We start from the raw sequence: 24860 nt of genomic DNA on the forward strand, positions 1-24860 counted from the left end.
TAATATGATGCAATTACTTTAAATGCTTTCTTCCTTCTCTCCTTCTTTTCTTCTCTTATTCTCCTTCCTCCTTCCGCCTCTGCTCCGCCCCCTCCTCCTCCTCCTCCGCCTCCGCCGTCGCGGCTGCAGCGGAGGCCCGGAGGGAGGGAGTCGCGTCCCCGCCCGCCGCGTTGCCAGACCGACCCTCGGTGTCGCCGAGTGAAGAGCCAGCGGCGCGGAGCTCGGCGCGGAGACGCGAGCCGCGGCCGCCCCTCTGCAGGTGCCTGTGAGGAGGCGCCCGGGCCGCGGCCGTGTCCGGAACCTGCCGGCCGCGCACAGAGTCTCTCCCCGCGCTCCCAGGGGCGGGGGGCGGCCCGGCTGGAGGAGGCCGCTGCGGGACCCGGCCTCAGCATGAACCGCAGCCACCGGCACGGGGCGGGCAGCGGCTGCCTGGGCACCATGGAGGTGAAGAGCAAGGTGCGCGGGGCCCAGGCTAGGCGGAGCGGCCGTCCTGATGGGGTCGGGGCCTGCGCGGGGCCAGGGTCTGGCCAGGGGCGGCCTGAAGAGTAGCCCCCGCGCACGGGACGACGGGGGTGGGGGCGCGGTAGTGGGGTTTGGAGGCTGGAGATGGTGGGTAATAAACTTGCTGAAAAGGGAGGGGAGCAGGGTGGGGCCTTGCGTCTGCCCCTGGCCCAGGTAGGGAGAGCGGCGGAGCACTTTATCTCGTTCCTTGAATCTCATTCCTGTTCAAGGATGGGAGTGGGGGCCAAGAGACTACCAAGGCGTTGGAGTGCGGCGTGGTTTCGAAACGTTCGAGGGGGAATCCTAGCTGCTGGGTGCCCACGCGTTAAAGATATTCGGAACACCCGCGGTCACAAAATGTTACCCCTTTCTGTGGTTCAGGGGCGCATCGAGTGGTGCAGGAGAGAGCCCAGTGAACTGACAAGCCCTTTGAAAGTTTAGCTTTGCTTCCTGTTGGGCATTTTTCTAGCACTAACTTTGGTATGCATTTAATCTGTAAAATTAACAGTATCACCTTTCGTTTGAGTAGCACTTTACAGTTTGAGTCTGGATGCCCTTTTCATTCCATCATGCTACCTTTTCACATCAAGTGTTTTCACTCTTGACCAACGGTATGCCAATCTGCTGATAATTACATCGGTATCCACTGAATTCCTAAATCGCAAGGCTCCCTGAAGCAGGGCCGTCTACAGGGATTAGTTAGGGAATGCTTTCCAAAGAAGGTTTTGAACTGGAATTTGAAGGTGATCGGCAGCCACAGGAACATTTTCAGCAAGTATCCCATTAATTGAAAAGCCGAAGGGAGCTTAGATAATCTAGTCTAATTCTCTGAGAAGAGGGAGTCTCAGGAAGGTTATGACTTCTCCAAGCTCTGCTTTTGTGACAAAACCTTAAAGCCTTTTTACAGAGTAACTTTTAGGCTTTATAGAATACAAAAGAGAGGACACTGGTCGGGTCTTGAGAACATTTAAAATAGAATCTGGAAGACCAAAACACAGAATAGGAGAAAAATAAAAGCATAGCAACTTCAAAAACAATGAAACATCACTGAACGTAAGACTGCTTGGAATACAAAATCAAGGAGTGAAGTAGGGTAAGGAAAGCTCCCTGGAGCCTGCGGGTAGAATGGTTTTTATTATCTAGAGTTGATAAGCAAAGTTCTGGAAGTTGTAACCGAGATCATCACATCAATATCTACATTCATTTTTAACATCATTTTTAAATGTTATCTGTGACACCTCGAATGAGGATAGGCACATGTTTCAGAGACTGCTCTGTTTAATAAGAATAGGAATGTAATTAGAAGCCATGTAAACCATACTAAGGAATATGGTCTTCCTTGTGTGCTCCATGGAATTGCCATAGCAAACAGAAGTGGCATGCTTGAAGCAAGGGCTAAGATGACTCAAAATATATAGAGCTTTTCCTCCAGCAATATAGTGGTGGTAGTAGTGGTTCATGCCCAATTTGAATCTTCTCATGGCATTTCTGTTATAAATCTAGCCTGGTTTCGTGGGAGTTGAGGTTAAGAAAAACACTCAAGGTATTGCATGATCTTAAAATTCAGTTTGTGTGGTTCTAATCTTGGAGGCAAGTCAGTAATTTTTTTTGATCATGGGGAAAATGAGTAGGAATTCTAGGTGCACTGACAAATCCAATCAAATTTCTCTCTCTGACTAGGAAACCTTAAGCACCTGGGGACTGGAATTTCAGGCTTTCTGCCCTTCTGTAAACTGATAGGTGAACCTTTCCCGTGCTTATGTCTATATGTTACAAATGTGACCTGACGTACTGCACTGTTAGTGAATCTTGTCTCTTAAATAGAATCGAGGCATTCTGAGAGCCTGCGGGGGAACGAAGTGTCATCTCACTATTGTTCTAGCTGTTGCTAAATAGACACAGTATAGGTACTGTTTCCAGTGTGTCTGTGATACCTTGTGTTTCAAATATGTATTATTGTCACATTTGTTTTTAACAGATTAAGTAAAACACTTGTCTTTACCATTTAAAAAACATTTGGACCTATGTTTGCAACAATATTTCCTTTTGCACTGCTTTAGTGATAGCATAGCTTTTGACAGAACTGATCACTAAGAGGTCAGGTGGTTACCACAGCTAGGTTATGAGCACATCTGCATTTTAGGATTTCTTTTTCTTGTACCTAGAAAACAGTGTCAACTTTCTTATCATTGCTCATGGAAAAGAAAAATGGTACAAATAAAGTAATGGATCATGCAAATATAACTATAGTTAAATTGTGATACCAGCTACCATGTGACTGTTTTTTTGGTAACTAATTTATCTTTCTGTTTCTCCAGAGTTGAGAAAGTTCTTAATAATCAAAGTGATGTCCTTTAATAACCTTGGAGCAGTCTTCAGCTGTACATTTCCTAATTATTATTCAGGGGCAAACAGAATATTAAAATTAAGTTTGCATTTCTAGAATGTACCAACAGATGCTAGGAGAAGGGTGTTTATTCAATTCTGGGTGGCCGGGACACACTAGACCAGGCTAAAAATGTTGTAATGGTTCACATAGAGAATAGTTGTTGATTGGTCTTAAGGTTATCTCTTAGTATTTTTCTTCACATAGTAAACAGTTCTCAATCCTTTTGCTTTGGTTCAAGAAGCATAACAATTTCTCTTTTCTTTTTTTCTGCTGACATTTGCAAAAAGAGCACATCTACTGTGAAGCCATACAGTTTTCCATTGTTTTTATCACAATATTTAAGCAAGAGAAAAAAAATGTCGAGTAAAGAATTTTCACCCAAAAGCTTTAGCAAAAACATCGAAACCTTAAAATGTTCCATTATGAGATGTCACTCCCCGTCATGTATCAGGAGTAGTGATGAACTCTGGGATGAATCAGAAAGCACTAGGGACTTTATGTTGTGATACCAGAATCAAGAAAATGGAGGAGAAGCTATGACTTTTGATAACATCATAAGACTAACTCTGATACGAAGGGTGTTCCCAAGTTTTTATTTACTTTGAAACCAGAAGGTGTGACTAAACTTTTTGAGAGCTTTAGGTATGAGTCACCTTATTTTCTTGACAAATGTTAATGTTTATGATTCAGGAATGTGTTCTGGAAACTTTTAATTAATTATTAGAGGATAGAGGTGGTTTTAGTGAGTTTTTATTTTAATTTAAAACTAGTGAGTGGCGTTGGGTATAAGCAAGGCAAATGAACTTCTTAGAGCAAAAGCTGGGACTCCAGCTATCCTGGGAATATCCATCAGAATAATCGAAGGTTACAAACATGTCAGTTCATTGGGAAAATGAACTGACATGTTTGTAACCTTCGATTATTCTGATGGAGACTTTTTCCGCTTGGTGCTTAAGGCTGTGCTATTGGTGCATTAGTATTTCTTGCTAATAATAGGTATTTAGAGGAAAAATGAGTTTGGTGGTCAAACATATTTGGCAAACACTCGTTTTAATTTTTTCTTTTTAAATCAACCACAGTGATTCCTAAGAGTGTAGTTTTAGTTACAATGTAGCATCTCCCAAACTTACGTGGCTGGTACACTTTTTTGAGGAAAGCCGATTAACCTGTCTTAGGTTTCCGCGTTTGGGGAAATGCCACGCTAGTCCCCATAGTAAGTCCTGTGGATCCTGTTTGTTATGGACTAGAGTGAGCCAGCCCTTCGTGTTGGATAAGAGCCACTTTAATAATTTGGCACTTGGAGAGCAGAGGTGTGATTCTAGAGTAGGAAGCAGACCTGAGAATCAGAATTGTGAAGATAAATTTGGGTACTCCCTGTTCGTGTGATCCCTTACTACCTCTCTCATGTAATTATTCTCTTTATTCACTAATTGGTGAGTTCGTGCAGGCCTGAGTCTTTCAATCTCTAGAGTCTAGACTGTGCCAAGCACATAAACACTTTTTGAGTTAATTGGATAGTTGTAGACATATATTTGATGTATTAATAAAGCCTTTTTTACAGTATTAACATAGAGAAGATGCTTTTTCTCTCTAGACCTATTTCTTATGTTATATACCTCCATTTGTATTATATCTTAAATGCCAAGAAGCTCCAAGTCCTTTTTGTATCTGTTTCTATTAATTCTTGCCATTTCCTGTGAAATCATAATTCCTTTTATAGGGGAAGAAACTTCGATGCTTTTTGCTAACAGTCAAAATAAAGACTTGGGCACATCTTGTCACTCCGTGGCCTGAGTGAGGAGATCTGGGCTCCAGACTGTTTGAGCTGAGTCACTGTGCAGAACAGTCCCCTAGGGATTGAGTTGAGCCTGCATCTCTTGAAGAGAATGCCCTTCAGAGATGCAGCAGTGAGAAGGCACATTCTAGTGCCTTCCTTATGCTCTTTTGACTCCAGATAATGACCTTTCTGACAATGGACTGTGTCACTGAAATGATCTTCTTTATTAAGGGAAATAATATACCATTAATTTTTCTATGGCATATGTTTTTAAACTGGGTCCTGTTACTTCTTAAAAAGTTAATATGTTTATTTGTATTTATAGTTTGGAGCTGAATTTCGTCGATTTTCACTGGAAAGATCGAAACCTGGAAAATTTGAGGAGTTTTATGGATTACTGCAACATGTTCATAAGATACCCAATGTTGACGTTTTAGTAGGCTATGCGGACATCCATGGAGACTTACTACCTATAAATAACGATGATAATTATCACAAAGCTGTTTCAACGGCCAATCCATTGCTTAGGATTTTTATACAAAAAAAGGGTAAGTACCACTGTTTATAAAACTTGTTTTAGAAGTTTTTTTTCTCTATTACATTTGTGATATTGTTGGTTTAATGATTATCTTTATACTTCACTAAGTGTACTTTAGAATATTCGTGGTTTTAATTAATTATAACCCTCTTAGAGTTTTTAAAAATAAAAATTAGTAATTTATTGAGTCTTCACTTCATTGCATGGAATTTTGTCCATTCAGAAAGATATAGAAAGAGCATGCATGACTTTGGAGTCAGAAAAATATTGTTTGTTTTTTGGCGGCAACCAACTTTCAAGTGCTGTACTTACTACTTAATAGATACCTGAAAAAGTTACTTATCTTTCCTAGGTCTCAGTGTCTTTTTCTATAGAATGAATGTATTATCTCCTTGGAGTGCTAGGAAGGTTAAATGAGCCAAGTGCAGTGCCCTGGCAAGTCGTGGGCAGGCAGCCAGTAAATGTCATCTTTCTCTTTTAGGATATTTTTCACAGAAATAAAATTATTTAATGATCTGGGAAATTATTATGGAGAAATGTAAACATTGATATTAGCCTTGCGAAAGAACAGTTAAATAACCGCTCTACATGGCAAGCGTTTTCTGTACTTTGAGTCCTAAAACTTTTTTAACTGTGTGGCCTCCTGTGTGTGTGTGTGGGTGTGTGCGCGTGCGCACGCGCGTGCCTGCCTGTCTGCAGATAGGCATGGTGTGTGCCATTTATTCCTTTGTCCTTGGTAAATAAAGAGATTTAGAAAGCCAGCATGAGAGCAGCAGACCCAGTGTTGGTGAGATAATTAAAGCTTTCCAGTGTTTGTAAACCAACCCAGAAGGCAGTTTGGGAGAATAGGTAGGGATTACCCTTGAAGATGAAACTCTCTTTCCAATCAGTTGATAAGCCTTAGACCACTCCCTAGGCTTTGAAATTCCACTGATGATGTGTCTGCCTTTTTGTGTTTGGAGGAACTAAAGTCCACCAACAAAATAAACCTCCAGGGGTTACTTATGTCTGTATCATTTAACTGTTTACAAAATACTGACAAATACACAATTTTCCCTGAGACCCCTGCCATAGATTTAGTAGATAACGGGTGTGGTATGATTTGGCTGTTGGGATGAGCTGGAGTGAGCAGCAGTCTTGGAGGAGAGAGCAAGGAGCAGGCAATGAAGAGACAGCTGGGAAGCTGCCCCAGCAGAAGACGCGGGGAAGAAAGTGGCCGGGAGGATACAGGGGAGTGTTGCAGTGTCACGGCGCCCTCCTGCTGAGTGGCATGGAGTCGAAGAGTCGTCCAAAAGAGTAGTTGGGGCCTGATGGCTGGGATGGTGTCACAAACAAGCAGAATTTAGAAGAGAACTTGACTTGGAATGAAATTTGGTTTGGTTTTAGGGCAAAAATGCTTATCTGGCTGGTGAGTTTCAACCATGTCATTTAGGAATTTGAAAATGGTAGACTAGAGGCTGGTCAGAGAGAGTTGGAATTTCTGGCAGTAGACATCAGGGCTGGTAGAGATGAAGACCAGGATAGACCCCTAGAAGGCTGTGTATAGAATACTGAGGAGAAAGAACTTCAGTAGAGGAGAGAATTCCATTCCAGTCGAGTGGAATTTATCATTTTAAGCAGAATAATTTAAATAATTATTGTTGACTAGTAGACCTTTCTTGTTAGCGGCTGTAGTTTTCATTAAAAATGTAGTTGTTCTTTGGAATGTGTATTCAGATGTAGAATGACTGTTTTAAACTGCTGCCACTTGACAAAATTATCCCCTTCTCAAGAAAGATTACAGGAGTTAGAGTGTACTACCACATGTTTTTATTACTGGAATTGTAACACATGATCCTGGGATTAATCCTAACATCCTTTAAGGATGGTTATCTTCCATTTCCTTTTTAAATATGTACCTATGTGAACAAAAGTGTTCTATGTCATAGACTAGAACAGGGGTCACCAACCCGCAGGCCACAGACCGATACTGGACTGTGACCTGTTAGGAAGCAGGCTGCACAGCAGATGAGTGGCAGGTGGCAGGAGAGCAAGTGAAGCTTCACGTGTATCTGCAGCCGCTCCCCAGCGCCAGCGCCAGCGCCTCCGCTCATCAGGCATTAGATTCTCACAGCAGCACTGGTCCCTGGTCCCAAAAAGGTTGGGGACCCCTGGAATAGAATATCTGATACAATTAATAGCCCTTAGACTTTGGTTTAGAAGTAGGCAGTCCATTCAACAGAGAATTTCTGTTTTAAAAAATATAAATTTAATACAAATATGACTTAAGCAAAAAAAATGAACTGTAAATTGGTCATTTCGTCCCTGCTTAAAACTCTCGACGGGCTCTTCGTTGTACTAAGAATAAACCTCCTGGTTTGGGCTTCACAGGCTCATCTTCCTCCACCCTCCTGTTCCGTCCTCACGGCCATCTGCACTCACTGGCTTTCTGTCCCTCACACTTGGTTGCTGTCTCTCCTTTGGCACCTGCTTTTCCTTCCGCTGAGGAAGCTTTCCCTGCACTTCTGCCCATGGCCGCCGCCTCATCCTTCAGGTCTTGGCTCAGGTGGCTTTCTCAGAGCGGTCTCCCCTCACCACCTGCCGAAGCGCCATGGCCTTCCACCTTTAGCAGATTAACTGCCCTCAGGAATCACCTGGAAAAAACCTGGAATTCCCTGATTTATGTGAATTAACTTGCTTACTGTCCTGACAGACTTAACATAGTGCCCTGTGATTCCTGGTGACACTGTCGTCTTTTAAACAAAGCTCAACAGCTGCTGAAGTTGATGGCTGATTTTATGTGAACTTGAATGGACATTAAATTCAGGAAACTAATATAAAGCATGACATTGAGTATAGTTACATTTTACTACTTAGTTACAATGCATTTTCTATTTCTTGGCTTGTCGATTCTAATTTAGGAATCAACAGGGCAGCACTTACACTTGATACAGCACCAAGTGATTTTTTTAAAAACAAATTTCAAAGCCATTTAAAAATTTAAAACTGTGTGATCTTTTAAAATCTAATACACTCTAGTAAATAAAGTTTCTTTGACATGAAAGCTCACAATTAAATCCATAAACCACTTTATAGCGTGAACTCAAAGATAGTGATGAAAAGTTTTTTGTTTTGTAATAATATTCTTTGTGAGAAGAAAAACCTCATATTCTGTTTCTAGGGCTGTTATCCTGGAAGCAAAAAAAACAAAACAAAACAAAACACCTGATATCTTAAAAGTTATTTTCACTAAGAGGATTCCCAGGTCTTTTGCCAGCCCCCATCCCCACTGGAGTTGAGACTTTCCTCATTCGTTGGGGAGGGGGAAGAGAAAGTACGGAATAGGATTTTTCTTCTCTTATTGTTTCAGTTATTGCAGTAAACAACGTTAGAAAATATGTAAAGGTTGTACCTTTAAAAATGAGTCAGGTCATTCCTATAGGTTTGGAATACAGCCCGGGAAATGTGTGCTTTTTCAAAACTTCCCAGCCAGCCATGGGGATCGGCCAAGTCTGGGGTCTGTTGATTCGCACAGAGTCCTCGCCAGATCTGATCAGGGTATCTACACCACAGCTCCATGCTGTATCGCCATCTGTTTTTGTATGACAAATACATTTACTACTTGGATTTATTCAGAGGAGTTTGTTGGAAGCACAAGAAGGGGCTTGATTTCAACATCGTCCCACTTAGGACATGGCTTTGTGGCCCAGACGCCTGGAACTAACTGGGCATGCACCTGAATCACCTCTTAGAACTTCACCGTGCAGTGGACATTATTTTGTACATGTATCTTAAGGTTATATTTTAATGAATCGGTTTAATTTGGAAATGGTCTAAGAGGTATACATTTTAATAGTAAATTGTAAAAAGTAGTTTAACAAAAGGTATGGCCCCAGAAATAAAAAATTAAACTAAAAAGAAGAAACTGTGGAGTAACATCTCAGAATATGACACCAGTTCTCATGATAGAAACCTGGAGCCACCTTTGACACATCTGTTTTTCAGTCACCAAGCCTATTAAAACTGTGTTCTGTTATTTTTCACACGTATTTCCTCATCGCTGCTGCCTCTGCTCCAGGCCAGGTACCCCCCTAAATCACTGCAGTAGCCTCCTAGCTCCCCCGCAGCGCCATTCTCCAGCTTGCAGCCAAACTGAGCTTTATAGAATGACCCAAATCCTTGGTTTTCTTCCCATGGCCCTCACGCCGAAGTCTTTAACCCTTACCACTTCCCTGGAGGCCCTGCCTGCCCAGACCCCCACCCCCCTACCCCCGCCCGCGCTGCCTCCCGCTGGGCTCTGGACTCCTCCCCTCCACGCCCACCCTTTAATCTCGCTACATAATGAGGCTTCTGTCAACGAAACATACATGCCACATATGACCACATACATACACGACGAAGGTCCTTTAAGATTATAACGGAGCTGAAAAATTCCTGTCACCTAGAGCCATCGTAGCCTTAGGAAGGTTATAGCACATCACAGTCCACAGGTGTTTGTGGTGATGCTGGTGTAAACAGACCTATTGCACTACTAGTCATATAAAAGTACAGAACATACAATTATGTACGACACATAATACCTGACTGTGATAATATGTTACTGGCTTACGTATTTACTATACTATTTATCGTTATTTTAGAACGTACTCTTTCTACTTATTAAAAAGAAGTTTGCTGTAAACAGGATACTCCGTTGACACCAACAGCATCCTCTTGTGCCCTCGATTGCATCATTGCGCTTGATTTAGTCTCGCGTGATTTAGTCTCGCGTTTTGTGCGGTGACATGCTGTACAGGCTTGTAGCCGAGGAGCAACAGGCCAGACCGTGTAGCCTAGGTGTGTAGTGGGCGATGCCATCTAGATTTGTCTGAGCGCACTCTGCGATGTTCGCACAAGGATGAAATCACCTGACGATGCGTTCAGAACGCATCCCCGTCATTAAGTGGCGCATGACAGTGTGTTGGACTCCGTCTGCCCCCATCCTGCTCCTCTCTCCATTCGCTGTATTCTGGGCCTGGAGCGTCCTTCCCTCCCTTCTACCTGATGAGCTTCTTTTCCGGTCTCAGCATGAACCTCACTTCCCTGGAGAAGCCTTGACTTACCCTGCGAACCAGGCTAGGTTCCTATTTACATGCTCCCACAGCACAGTATAGGTCACAGCTCTTGGCACGTTATAATAATTTAATTGTTTGAAATTGTTAACTGCCATGTCCTTGTTGAGACTGTAAGTGCCATGAAATCAAGCAGCCTATCGTTTTGTTCACTAAATCTTGCAGCACAGAGCAGAATGGCTGGGCACGGACGTGGTGCTTCTTAAGTATTTGGTGATTGATTTTTCTTACATTAGGAAGTGAAGAGATTTGCAAAATTTGAATATTGCTTTAAGTGACATTTAATCCTTTTAAAGTGCCAGATCTGTTTCATTTAACCATTTTGGATTAGAACAAGAATTGGCAGGCTAAGGCTTGCTGGCTGTTTTGTAAATAAAGTTTTCTTGGAACATAGCCACGCTCATTTCATTCCTTCATGGATCGCCTATGGCTGCTTTTGCAACAGAGACTGTGGCCTGCGATACCTAAAATATTTGTTATGTAACTCTTTACAGAAGAAGGTCCTCAACCCCTGGATTAGAACAGTTTCAAAGAACGACATCATTCTTCCCTGTCTTCCTAGTAAACTTCAAACCGGTCCTAATCTTGAACTGTCTTGAGGACTCTACCGTGAAGTGTTACTGTTTTGTTACTCTATAGGGATACCGATGGTTTTATAGAAAGTTTGGGGTTTTTTTTTTTTTCCAGATTTGCTTTTTATCCACTGTAGGCTTTTATTTCTTGTGTCTGTGCCTGCCACTCCCTAGTGAGCCTTTACCCCTCGCTCTGCATCTGTAACCTACAACTCTGTGTGAGCTAAGGAACGAGATAACTAGGCTTCTCAGAACTAATGTTTAAAGAATAAGGGATTCATAGGGGCGGCCTGCGGAGAACGGGCTGGTTAGTGGCCTGTTAGGTGGCTCCCCGTCGGTTCCAGTTAGCCGAGGTTGGCGGGTGAGGGGCAGGCTTCGGGTGAGGGAGGTTTTGCTATGCTGTTGCATAAGCCTGGGTTTAAACAAGTGGAAGGTTGCTATGAACCAGGTTTCCAAACTTTCCATCTCATTCTGAGTTCGGTGCTTCGATATACATACCCAGGTAGAAAGTGAACTCCTGTTCCCTGCGGACATTCACCTTTACACTTAAGCTAACACCCTGCCCCCTGGCTGTCTGCCAAAATATTTCCTTTCCCAGTGGCTGGAAACTGATTAGCTAGATGGAGGAACAAAGGTGCCTTTGTACGGGCACATTGCTTTTGAGAGTTTAGCAGAGCATTCAAACAGTCTGGATGTGATGCCAAATTATGCAGATTTGGGTGGGTGTTTTTTTTTCTTTTGTCAGTTTTCCCATGGGTAGGTATGTAGGCAACTTAATTATGTTCTCAGTTTGTATGGTCTGGAATTTCCCTTATAAATGTTATGTGGGCTTTCTTAATTGATTTAAAATGAAAATGTGTAATTTTGAAGAAACACAGTAAGTAGTAGATGATGATTGTTAGATTTTTGGCCAAATTCTGCCAAAAAGATTCTTGCATCAGTGGATTTCTTTCCAAAGCCAAATCATAAATTTCGGTCTCTGTAAGAACACAGTGTAAATATTTTATCGATAAATGAAGACAAAATTATCTCCATGGAGGGAAAAAAATGCCAAAAAAAAAAAAAAAAAAAAGTACCTCAGCCTTGTCCATCTCCCCGACACTGGCTTTTGAAGACTGTCCAGGGAGCATGAGCAGAGAATCCTGAGGTCCCCGTGCTCTGACACGGCTGACGCAGCGTCCACTCTGTGACTGCTGACGGCGCTGGCCTGGCGAGGAAACCCGGGGCCCGCCTTTTCTCTGCGACTCATTCCGTGCCCTTAAATCCCTCGTCTGTACAGTCAGAGGGGCCGGCGAGCGTCGAGGGGGAGAATGCCGGAGCGCTCTGCGCACGGCCGCGGCGCCACCTCCCGCCGCCGTATCCGAGGCTGGGATTTTGAACAAGTTCTTCGGGGTGGGAGGCTTTTATCTTTTTAGTTTATCCCCTTTCCAGTTATTTTTAAAACACGATTTCAACGTTCGTGCCTGCTGTTAATTTCCTTTCCTTTCCTGCCTCTCCTTCTCTGATGAGGCATTTTATTTGTTGACTGGCTTCCTTCAGCAGTGTGATTAAGAATATCTGGCCTGAGGTGCCCTGTCTTCCCGTCGTGTACATCAGAGATGATAAATTGTTGGCTTGAATGAATTCGACCCCCGGATGTTATTTGGCTCAAACACACGGTGGTGGGTTTTTAACTGGGTGGCAGCATTTGAAAATGGGGAGGTTCTGACCTAAACACACGAGACTCTCTGGCACATTGGATGTAGCCACTCAGATTCCTGCAGTACGTGAAGAGAAACGTCAGGAGCGAAGAGCAGCTTGTCGCGCACTTAGCTCCCTGTCATCTGTCACCACCACTGAGGCGAAATGTCATCGCACTTTGTTTTTCACACAGTGGGAAAAAGTTAAAGGTCTTATACCTCAGCCTTTTTCAAAAGCGGAAAAATGAAATTAAGAACTCCCTCAGGAAACTGAGGGAGAGTGTATATTTGCCGAAGACAAAAATTCTTGTGTTCGATATGCGTTAATCTAATTACATTATCAGCCTGCGTTATTTAATTACATTATCTGCCCAGCCAGCCTCTAATACAAGTATTTGAGTTTGTTCTGTTGATCTACCTTGGGAATCAGAGTGTCCTCTTTCATGACATTGAGTTGAATATGATAAACATGCAAATTGGAGGTTTTTTAAACAAATGAAAGGAAAATACATTTTAAATAACTCGTTTAAAATAATGTTTAAGAATGTGTTTGTAAGACTTATCAGAATTTCATTTGGCATACTTAATGTTATTTAATAGTTATCGAGCTTTATCAAATTTAACTTCACCATTTGGTAATTTTATAATATGTACTCGAGAGGGCCACCTAGTGGTTTTTTCCTCACATAGCGCATCTTACTGCTGCGCTACATTTTGATCTGCTTAGAATGAGCCAGTATTTCATTAGTGTGTTTATGTAGCAAATACATTTCAGTTATCCTTTCTGTACAGATTGAGTTGTCGATAAATGGATGTTTTTACAACATTTCTATAATTATTTTATTTTTAAACAGAAGAAGCAGACTACAGTGCCTTTGGTACAGACACACTAATAAAGAAGAAGAATGTTTTAACCAACGTCCTGCGTCCTGACAACCACAGGAAAAAGCCACATATAGTCATCAGTATGCCCCAGGACTTCAGACCCGTGTCTTCCATCATAGACGTGGATATTCTCCCGGAAACGCATCGCAGGGTTCGTCTTTACAAGTACGGCACGGAGAAGCCCCTGGGATTCTACATCCGAGACGGCTCCAGTGTCAGGGTGACACCGCACGGCTTAGAGAAGGTCCCAGGGATCTTTATATCCAGACTTGTCCCAGGAGGTCTGGCTCAAAGCACAGGACTCTTAGCTGTTAATGATGAAGTTTTAGAAGTCAATGGCATAGAAGTTTCAGGGAAGAGTCTCGATCAAGTGACAGACATGATGATCGCAAACAGCCGCAACCTCATCATAACAGTGCGACCGGCGAACCAGAGGAACAATGTCGTCAGGCACAGTAGGGCCTCCGGCAGCTCCGGCCAGTCTACTGACAACAGCCTCCTCGGCTGCCCGCCGCAGAGCGAACCCAGCTTTGAGCCAGAGGACGAAGACAGTGAAGAAGACGACATTGTCATCGAAGGCAATGGAGTGCCGCAGCAGATTCCGAACGCGGTTCCTAACGCCGAGAGCCTGGAATCGTTAACGCAGATAGAACTCAGTCTGGAGTCTGGACAGAATGGTTTTATCCCTTCTGCTGAGGTGAGCTTAGCACCCACAGCCAGCGGCACAAATACAGAATTTGACACACACATTCCAGATCAAAAACTCTTAGAAGAGGATGGGACGATCATAACACTCTGAAACCGTTGTCGATCGTTTTCTGCGGACGCCGTGGGACTTGCACATTTGGCTAGTTTAAAGCATATATTACCTCTGAACCAGCGACCTGGACCAGGCATGAGAAAAAATAATATTGCAAGCTTAAAACGTTATTAAAATAATAGTTTCATAATTGCTAATTTAAACTTTGGTGGGTCAGAGGTGAATTTAAGTCCGAGACAAAGGGGCCTTTGCTAATGAAATCATGTGCTTTTGCTATTTTGGCTGTAGAGAACTGGACATTCGAGCATGTTCTCGGAACTATGTGAGAGAATGAAATCATTTCCATTTGAAGTGGTTGCATATTTAACCTGCTGTGCAGAGCCCAATTAATTTTTCCTTTAACTATATTTTTAAAAATTCTAATGTGAAGAAGTCTGATTCTATCTCTTGGTACCTTGGGGACCTCAGCTCCTATGTTCCTGTATTTTATTTTGATTTTAAAAATGTTGTTCTTCTGTTGTGAATTGTAACAAGTAATTTTTTCAAATGCTTTCCTTTTCTAATTTCTAAGAAATCAAGCCCATTGACTGTTTTTAGGAGTTGCTTCCTATGTTATAAAGCATTGGTCCTAAATTAAGAAACTCTATAACAGCTGTCCAAGTTGTGTTTGTCCATCCTGTTGATATCACAGTTACAGACTCATTCCACATGGGTATAACTTATGTTGCAAAAGGCAAGTCCGTCGGCTCTGAGCATATGAGAGACGCTCCCTAACCTCATCCTCATTCCCAATCTCACTGGAAATCATTCCCTTCGTTGTTCGTGTGTGTTTTGTCGATATGCTTTTATACTCTCTTAATGTATTCGAGTAGCGCAGATCATTTTGGATAAAAAAAATGCACCCAAGTTAAGAGATTTTTACACACAGGACAAACTCCTCGTGCACTTTTTATATGAACATTTTGGGTTTTCCTTAATGGGATTTCTAGGAACACTGCCTACACTTTATGAAAATTATAGAGTATTCACCTTTGACAGGTAGAGTTTATCGCTATTAATTTTATGAGGCTATTTATTACTTTCCAGTGCATCCACTTAGAACAAGTTAAGAGTGAGGCTGCTCACTTTCCTTCCTTGGCTGATTTCACTGTACAGTGGGCACAAACACTACAGCACGCTCGCACATAGAAGCCGAGAGCAGTGTGAAGTACGTACGTTCTCTGCGGCTTATGGCTATTTCTCTCAGAGTTATTTATTGCTTAATTTTATTGTAGGGCTAGTATGGATATCTTTATAGCAATTGCGTGCTATTAAAACAATGAAGAATCAAACGACTCCGTTTTGAAGGATATTTTCACTGTATGGTCAAAGTATATGAAGAAGTAAAGTCTTGATTAAATGAAGATCACTTGACTCAATACTTAAGTGTATTTTGTTCACATTACCACTAAACATATTGTCACTTAACTATTAGCTGCACAACATTCTGTAATATCATGTACTTTTTGTTGAATTCATCGAAGTTCTTCCACTTACATCCCACTTTTTTAATGGCATTCCCGCTTTAACATTCTGTGAGTTTTATAAATTTGACTCTTGAATGGCAAAATAATGTTAATATGTAGAAGGTTAAATTTCATTGATATTATAAGCGGTGCAGGGGTTCAACATTTTAAGTAAAAGTAAAAACGATTTCACGCACTACCTCTCTCTTAAACAAAATTTTAACATCAGAACTTCTCTCGGGGGGGAAAACACTTCAGGGCTTGACTTTTTGTACAAATTTTAACTGTAAAATATGGATTTGTCTTGTATGTATTCATGAAAATGGAACTCAAAGCTGCTAGTGCTTTTTATTTTAATTATCCTGCTAAGGGTACATGACAGTGGTGTTTTCAGCGAGTTCTCTCTAAATGATTGGTAAAATAATTGATCACTTGACGTATTGTAAAACCAATAGATCTTGGTTATACAATAAAATGTAAAATCATTGGTAGCCTGAATCAATTATTTCAAGTGTATCTTATTAACAAGTATATCAGTGGATTCAGCATAAGATCTTACAGTACTGAATGTCAAGCCCCACTGTGAATTTTGTTCTGTATCTTTAAGTAAATTTATGGTAATGTTCTCATATGCTGTCAACAGAATATATGTACTTTTGTGAACTATGAATTTTCTAATTAAATTTTACACGCGACAACATGATTTTTACATGAACGATACTTTGTTTAAACTATCAAATGTCAGTATTTTACTACAATTTTATTATAAAATGTACATTATCACTAAATGAACTTTAATTTTAAAAATCAAATTAGCTTTAGTTGTATATTATTTTTTACAAATAAAGATAGACTTGTACAAAGGCTACTTTCTTGTTTGCAAATATATGAAAAGTCACCCAACAATTATTTACCTAGTTTGCATTATATAAGTTATCACAAGGTCCTGACTTTCTTAACTTTTAGTTTTTAAAAGATAAACACCAAATCGTATGTACATTTACCATGCGTGCGCATGTGGCCGTGGACTGGAAGATAGCATTTAAAATACAGTTAATTCTGATGGCATGAGAAACTGCATGATATCCATCCAGAGTTAGCATTTATGTTGTTTAAAATAATTTGAAACAAGACAAAAAGTTAATAACAGTTTATCTTCTCAAACTCAAATGTAGTTATACTTTTTATTGCCACCATATAGGGATTGAACTCAGTTTATACTGAAAAATGTAAAAGGCCCAAGGTAAAATTTCTTCTTGAGCCATTTCTAATCCCAAATTAAGTCACTCTGTCCTTGGCTTACCTGATCTCTGCACTCACTCTTCTGCTAACCAGTGTGGAGGATAATCCTGATTCCTTCCCCCAATTAAAAACATGGAAAATCCTGAGTAAAAATTCATCATATCGACAGAACTCCACATCACAGATTGGCACAGATTATGTTACATTCAATACCTGATACTCCTCTCGGTTTTAGGGTCTACGAAACAGTGTAGAACTAAAACATCCCTTTTACCCAAAAATGTGACCCTAATGCTGCTGTTAGTATCTTACATCCCTGCTGCTTCCAAGTTTCCAGGCTGGGTAAAACGTTAAATTTGATTTTGAGGAAAAATCATAGAAGTCAGAAATTTACAGTGACTAGTGCCTCTGTTCTTGATGCCTTAAGGTGCTTGAATTAATGGTTAGTAACCGGTTATTGTTGGCTTTGATTTTCTCATCTTTAAATTGATGGTTTAATCGTAGGTGATGAAGCTTTAAGAGTGTGTATGTCAGTGACTTTGGCAGCTGAGCTCTCCTGAATAGGTTTGGGGGTGCCTTACTTTAAGACATTGAAAGTCTTGACTTCTGTTTGTGACAGCATGTCATTTGGTGATGGTGGCTGTTACCTGTAGGGTTAAACAAACTAGTGCCTCTTACCTGTTGTAATATCACTGAGCTACTTAAGTGCTGTCATTGGGTAGATGTCTGATTGGCTACTGAATGGTAAATAGAAAAGAAATTAATCATAACTTAGAACTTAATCATAATTTAAAAGTCCTCATAGGTAGTCGTCTACCAAGTTCTTCCCTAAAAACAAGACATTTAAAAAGCTAATATGTTTATTTAATTACTTCATAACACTTGATGTGTATTTTATATATTAATACCAAAATGCAGTGGAATTCGTATTTTCTTTATAAGTTGTATTTAGGTGTTTTCTCATTTACAATAACTCTCTTTTCAAAATGGTATTTATGTCCTCCATGTAACAGAAAATCACATGTTCATTATAAGTAGTTTATAATGTAACTACTCCATGTAACAGAAAATTCTCTAGTTCATTATAAGTAGTTTATTATAATTCCAAGGGATTATAATGGAAAACTTTTTTAGTTTGGAAAACTTTTTTAAAATTTAATCATATAAATAATACATAAATTTATTTCTTCTTTAGAAAAAAAGCTAAAGTCCTTTTTTGGCCACTAAGTATACTTATGCATACTGTACTTTGTTATAAAAAAGGAATTAAAGTGGCTTAAAATATGAGTGACTATAATCCAAATCTGAACACTTTTGAAAGAGAATAGGTTTGCTATCATGCAATGACAAGAGGCACAAACAGGCTGTCTCAGGTAGATTGTAATGAGTCATCCTAGTAAAGATACTGTAATAAAAGGCTTTCAAACATTTTTTAAAAACTGCAACCCACAGTAAATGCACTGAACATTGTGATCTGGTATGTATGTATAGTTTCACAAACGGAATATTAAAAGTGCCCTGATTTCTATTTCATTTTTTAAAATTTTATTGGGACATCTCAAAACAATTTCAGGAGGTACTATTTGAAAAACACTTGAAGCACTTTGCTTTCCACTTGAGAGACTTGCCATGGAAAAATACTAGTAGTTTTTTTGCCCTAAGAGGGAAACACACTTATTGCTTGCTTGCTTTTATATTTTGAAATAATTTCAAACCTAGAAAAAAAGCTGCATGAAGAGTACAGTTTATACCCACATTTGCTTCATCTTTGTATGTATTTTTTCCTAAAACATTGGAGAATTGGTTGCAGAGATTATAGCCCTGTACCCCGTAAAGATAAACATGTATTTTCTAAGGACAAGGACATTCTCTTATACACTCCCTTATACAACCACAGTTTCGTTATCAAATTCAACAAATTTAACATTGTTACAATAATATTATCTAATAGACAATTCCCCTGCTCTAGGATGCAATCCAGAATCACACGTCACATTTAGGTGTCAATCTCTTTGGTCTCCTTTAATGTGAAACAGTTCCTCAGCCTTTCTTTATCTTTCATAATACTGACATTATTGAAAAGTAAAGACAAACTTTCACAGACCGTCCCCCAATTTGAGTTTGTCAGTTTCCTCATAATTAGATTCAAATTATGCATTTGGGGCAAGAATAGTACATATATGATGTTATATCCTCATTGTTCTATGTCAGGAAGCACACCGTGTCAGTTTATTTCCATATCATTGATGTTAAAACACTTTCTGATGGGGAAAAACTCTTCCTGTATTCTTACGTGTTGTCCATTATTCTAATTATGCTTATGCTGATAAACACCAAGGGGTACTTAGGAAAGACATGTGTTTTCAACATTCATTTGTTCTGCATCTGCAATTGTTTTCTAATTGAAGGGACAATAGAAAATGGTAAAACAGCATGAGTATTTCTTGAGTGTCATTTGCTTAACCATATTTCTGGACCCATCGATTATTTTCTCTAGCGCTGAAGGATGACACCCAAGTGAAACCTAATCGTGCACGTGGTCACCTTCCTAGTCTCATTGGAGCCTTTGGGTCCTTTGGGTTATGAATGAACCCAACTCCAATCATGTGAATGAAAAAGAGATTGATTGGCTCACGTAGCTGAAAAGTCGAGGCTAGAACTCTGGCACAGATATTATCGAACGGTGCCATCTGGTAGAACTTTCTGTGGGGATGGGACTCCCTTATATTGGCTCCGAACAAATAGTAGTCACAAGCCACACATGTGGCTACTGCATGTATGAGATGCAGCTAATGCATCTCATACTGAGACACTGAATTTTTAATTTCATGTCATTTAAATTTAAATAGCCATACGGGGCGAATGGCTACTATATTTTACAGCACAGGCTACAGTCTCTCCCCATTTCTTGCTTGGCTTGCCTCTGTTTACTCTTGTGGTGACAAAAATGACCTCCAACAACTTCAGCGTGCATTCTGTCATAAGGGACTCACCCAGAAGGGAACCTCTCTGCCCCACGAATCACAGCCCAAGCCTCAGAGACAACTCATCGGCCCTGTCTGGGCCATGGGCCCGAATCTGGGCTGGGTTGGTGGGGGGCGGTTCCTCAAAGAAGAATCAGCGAATCGGGGTGCTGTCCCCACATGGGAAAGGAAGGACCGCAGAACAGTGAACACACTGGTATCACTTACAGTTTTGTTTGTGACATATTTGGGAGTACATTTTTTATAAAAGAGAGTTAAAGCGTAAAGTACTATGCAAAAAAAAAAGGAAGCCAGGGATCGATCTTCTATCAAAGAAAATGGTGAAGGTGGAAATAAAACTTGAGGTCCACTGGCAATGTTCCGATTTTGAAGGGAAAGTTTAAATCTCATAATAATGAGAACATTTGGACTTGTGTTTTCCGGGAGTATTGCTTATTTTGATTTTATTTAACAACTAGATCCGCTACAAGTCTGATATCTAAAGAATATATAAATCCAATAAACACGTCAATCTGAAATGGCAGAAAATTCAAATTTTATTACTTTTGAAATATAGAAATGAGAGCATCATAGGTCTTAAAGCAATGAGTAAATTCAAATTTCCTAGGCGCCAGAGTGGGATCAGGCTGGTGACCCGGAGTCCCCCTTACACACACACACACGCGCACACACACACACGCACACGCACACGCGCACGCACGCGCGCGCACACACACACACACATACACAGCAGCACGGCCACTACTCCGTTGTTGCCATTTGGGTATGTATGGCCAGCTCTTTGAACTTTTCAGATATCAGAAATTCACTATTTCATGTGAAACATCCTGATTTTTAAAAAGATTTTTAAATTTATTTTCAATTATAGTTGGCATACGGTTTTATACTAGTTTCAGGTGTGCAACACAGTGATTCGACATTTGTATACCTTATGGAGTGATCACTGCAATAAGTCTAGCGCAATGTTACTACGATATTATTGATTCTATTCTCTATGCTGTATATTGTGCCTTCGTGATCTATTTTATAACTGGAAGTTTGTACTTCTTAGTTCTCAAAAATTCCCTCGTCCCCAGCCTTCCATCCCCTTCCCTCTGGCCACCATCAGTTTGTTCTCTGTGTCTATAAGTTTGTTTCTGTTTTGTTTGTTCTCTTGTTTTGTTTTCTACGTGCCACATATAAGTGAAATCATATGGTATTTGTCTTCCTCCAACTTGCTTCACTTAACATAGTACTCTCTAGGTTCATCTAAGTTGTAAATGGCACAATTGCATTATTTTTCATGGCTGAGTAATATTCCATTGTCTATATGCACCACATCTTTTTTATCCCTTCGTCTGTCAGTGGACATTTGAGTGGCTTCCATATCTTGGCTATTGTAAATAACGCTGCGGTGAACATACGGGTGGTTAGAGCTTTGTGTGTTATTGGTTTCATTTTCTTTGAGCAAAGAGCCAGAAATGAATTTGCTGAATCATATGGTAGTTCTATTTTTAATCTTTTAAGGAAACTCCATACTGTTTTCCACAGTGGCCGCACCAATTTACAGTCCCACCAACAGTGCTCACCCTTTTCTCCACATCCTCTCCAACACATATTTTTTGTTGTTTTTTTGATACCGGCCATTCTGACTGGTGTGAGGAGGTATCTCATTGTGGTTTTGATTTGCATTTCCCTGATGATTAGTGATGCTGAGCATCTTTTCATGTGTCTGTTGGCCAACTAACTGTATGTCTTCTTTGGAAATATGTCTATTCAGGTCCTCTGCCCATTTCTTAATTGGATTGTTTTTGTTTTGTTTTGATGTGGAGCCATATGAGTTCTTTATACAGTTTAGATATTAATCTCTCATCAGCTATGTCATTTGCAACCATCCTCTCTCATTCAGTAGGTTGCCTTTTCATCTGGATGGTTCCTTCGCTATGCAAAAGCTTTTAAGTTTAATGTAATCTCACTTGTTTATTTTGTTTTTGTTGCTTTTGCCCAATGAGACAGATCCTAAAAAATATTGCTAAGACCGACGTCAGAAAGTTCACTGCCTACGTTTTCTTCTAGACTTTCATGGTTTCAGGTCTTACATTCAAGTCTTTCATTCATTCTGAGTTTATTTTTGTACATGGCGTAAGAAAGTGATCCAGTTTCATTCTCGTGCGTGTATCTGTCCAGTTTTCCCAGCACCGTTTATTAAAGAGACTGTCTTTTCCCTGTTGTTTATTCTTACCTCCTTTGTCGTAGATTAATTGACCGTATAAGCCTGGGTGAAACATCCTGATGTTTAAAACAACTCATGAAACAGAACAAACGGGCCTGGCAGCCCCGGTTTACCTACATGCTGCCAGTTTGCCACCCATGGTCTCAGAAGTTCGGGGACTACGGGCTATGGATGGCTCGAATCCCTCTGCTGTAACAGTGTCCCCTCAAAGGTCACTGTGAGGATTGCTCAAGGTAATGTGTACAAAGGGTTTAGGATAGTGCCCGAAGGTCAGTAAGCACTCAGTGAAAGTGGCGGCTCTGTCCATTTTTCAAGGAGGTGACTGGGGTTGAAGGGAGTGCAGTCTGCCCGCTAGGGCGGGACTCTCCAGACAGTGGCCCCTGGCTACAGTTAGAAATGCGGATGCTCAGGCCCCTCCTTGGCTCCGGGGAACAGAATCTCTGCGGAAGGGGCCCAGCACTACGTGCTTTAACGAGATTTGTCTGGGCGTTTCCTATGCCCGTGGAAGTCTGGGAGGTTCTGAATCCAGCTCGCTCTTCTGTGTCTCTCCTTCGCTCTGAGCAAAACTGTTTTCATGATCATGGGTTATAATTTCTCCTAAAATTCACAAAGATGTATGGAAAGGCTTCGCATACCCATCTTTCGTAAAAGTACTGTCAACTCGGTTGGCTAAACTAAGTTTCGGTCCCCAGGCCCCTGTGCAGGGAGTCCCGCCTCCTAAATGAGTAGAATCTGACTTACCAGAAGCACACTTTTGTCAAATACTGTGACTCCCACACACGCATCATGATGGGCGTGCAGACACTAAGCCTCTGAAAACTCCATGCTGGATTTTTAGGCTGGGTTATCTGCCAACAGAGAGGAGGAGAAAGGCTAGAATTTGACTAATACAGCCCACAGATTGTATCTGTGCAACATCCCTCCCCATTCCGTCTCCTAGCAACGCGGAAAACGACCAGGAAATAGCATTCACGTGACTAAGACCTGCAGCAGGTCACACTCAAATGAAACGCACGCTGGGCTTGTAGAAGGTGGGAGCTGCGGTCCCAGGCTTTCTGCCCCGCCCGCGATGCTAGCCTTAAACCTCCGTAAGTAGTAAGTCGCATATCAGGTTTTCTCTCATGTTCCCAGAGGCCCTCAGCTGCTGTCTCAGGTATGCCCCCCGGGTGACTCAGGCAAAACTCTGTGTGCTTAGTGACTCAGAAACTAAATCATTAACTTGGTAAATACCTGCGGAGCCTGGGTGAAGGGAGCTTAGCTTGAAGGAGAGGGCTTTTGAATGTGGGCCTCTGATAATGCCAGTAACGATGACCTCATGAGAACAGCAATCCTGAGCAGCGTGGCTTCTCAAGTGGACCAGTGACTAACCCTAGAATCTCCCGGAATCAGAAAGAATCTCCAATCAGCACTGGTGGAAGGAAAAATCCACACAGGGTAACTTACGAAGAATGTAGATTTCATTTGTTTGAATCTATCTTGTAAAGCAGAAAAACGTGGGAAAGTCTTGACTTAAAAGCACACATATGCACAAGTTTTGACTAGTTGATTTTAAATCGGGTATATGCATTTACACATTCACGTGCATGCACACACACACACACAAATCTGGTCTGCCTGAATGTGAAATGAAACTTCTAGCATACACATACACAATGCCAGACAATGCTTGAAAAATGACCCCAAGCACATCTCACCAAAAGATGGCCATCGTAATAATTTTTTAGCCCCCGTATAAGGCAACAGTAAAACCTTTGTAACAAAACCTCTGCAATTCAGTTGCAACAAATGAGGGTTCTTCTGCTAGTGAGCTGCCCTTGCTCCACCCCCCAGGGCACCTTGGCTGGTGTTCGCAGGGCCTGTGCCCAGTGGGGCTGGCATGTGCCTCCAACAGCCAAGCAGACAGGGCCAGGGGAGAGGGAGGAAATCAACGGTAAAGGGAGAAGAGCCAGGAGCGGAGGCAGAGTGGCTGGGAAGGTGGCCAAATGGTGAGAGGCTGAATGGGCTACATCAGCTCCTGACAACTCAAATGTCTTTGCTGTCCGTTCCCACTCACTGCATGGATACCAAGGCAACCCCAGACCCCTCTGCCTCGACGGCCCCAAGAATTCATAAACGTCTGTTTATAAAACCGCATGTTAAATAGAGCAAAATATTCATGATTTTGAGAAATGCCAAATTTGATGCAGATGGCGAGGTCACCTTGACCTCCTTTAATCAAGGCGTGATATTTAAGTTTGCTCTGCCGAGCTGATCCCTTATATTAGTCATGGTGAGTTTTTCCTCTTTAGCAGCGTTTGTTTGAATGTTGGTGGCTGTTCTAGGATGGAGGGACAATGACAAGACCGATGATGCTTGTGATGGGGATATTTTCCCTGTCTTACCTCTGTTAGCGAAGACAAATAACAGTAAAGGATGGATAAAATATTTAACAGTGGCCATACATAATTTATTCCCAAGTTGATGCTCATTTCCAGCCCAATGGTTTGCTCTCAATTAGACCTTCTCAGCTCATCGAACCACTGTCTCCTGGCAAATTGACACTGTGCTTATTTTTATTCTTTTCTTCCTAAAGCTAATTGTTTTTACATTTTCTGATTGAAGTACTCATTCCTAGATGTCGTTTTCATCGATAGGCAGGCAACAAAAGTAAAAATCGTAGGTGAGCTTTTTTAATATATTTGTTTCTGGGACTTAGGGCTTACTCGGGAAGGAGAAAAGTATTTGTA

At 41.2% G+C, this 24860-nt stretch overlaps 1 protein-coding gene across 1 annotated transcript; it reads left to right on the plus strand.

Annotated features, from left to right (window-relative positions):
- The first annotated feature begins 103 nt into the window (after positions 1 to 103).
- On the plus strand, positions 104 to 16399 carry PARD6B (par-6 family cell polarity regulator beta). Its single transcript, XM_006921912.3, has 3 exons — positions 104 to 456; positions 4993 to 5215; positions 13401 to 16399. The coding sequence occupies exons 1-3, from the start codon at positions 391 to 393 to the stop codon at positions 14228 to 14230; spliced, it is 1119 nt and encodes a 372-aa protein (XP_006921974.1). The 5' UTR covers positions 104 to 390; the 3' UTR covers positions 14231 to 16399.
- Positions 16400 to 24860: the final 8461 nt, after the last annotated feature.

The sequence above is a fragment of the Pteropus alecto genome, unplaced genomic scaffold, assembly GCF_000325575.1.
Source record: "Pteropus alecto unplaced genomic scaffold, ASM32557v1 scaffold45, whole genome shotgun sequence".
Lineage (NCBI taxonomy): Eukaryota > Metazoa > Chordata > Mammalia > Chiroptera > Pteropodidae > Pteropus > Pteropus alecto.

What these genes read in the sequence shown, in the direction of transcription:
- PARD6B (XM_006921912.3), top strand. Translation starts at nt 391, where the DNA reads ATGAACCGCAGCCACCGGCACGGGGCGGGCAGCGGCTGCCTGGGCACC. An exon ending in CCATGGAGGTGAAGAGCAAG is followed by an intron (nt 457 to 4,992) that starts GTGCGCGGGGCC and finishes TTGTATTTATAG; the next exon opens with TTTGGAGCTGAATTTCGTCG. An exon ending in GATTTTTATACAAAAAAAGG is followed by an intron (nt 5,216 to 13,400) that starts GTAAGTACCACT and finishes ATTTTTAAACAG; the next exon opens with AAGAAGCAGACTACAGTGCC.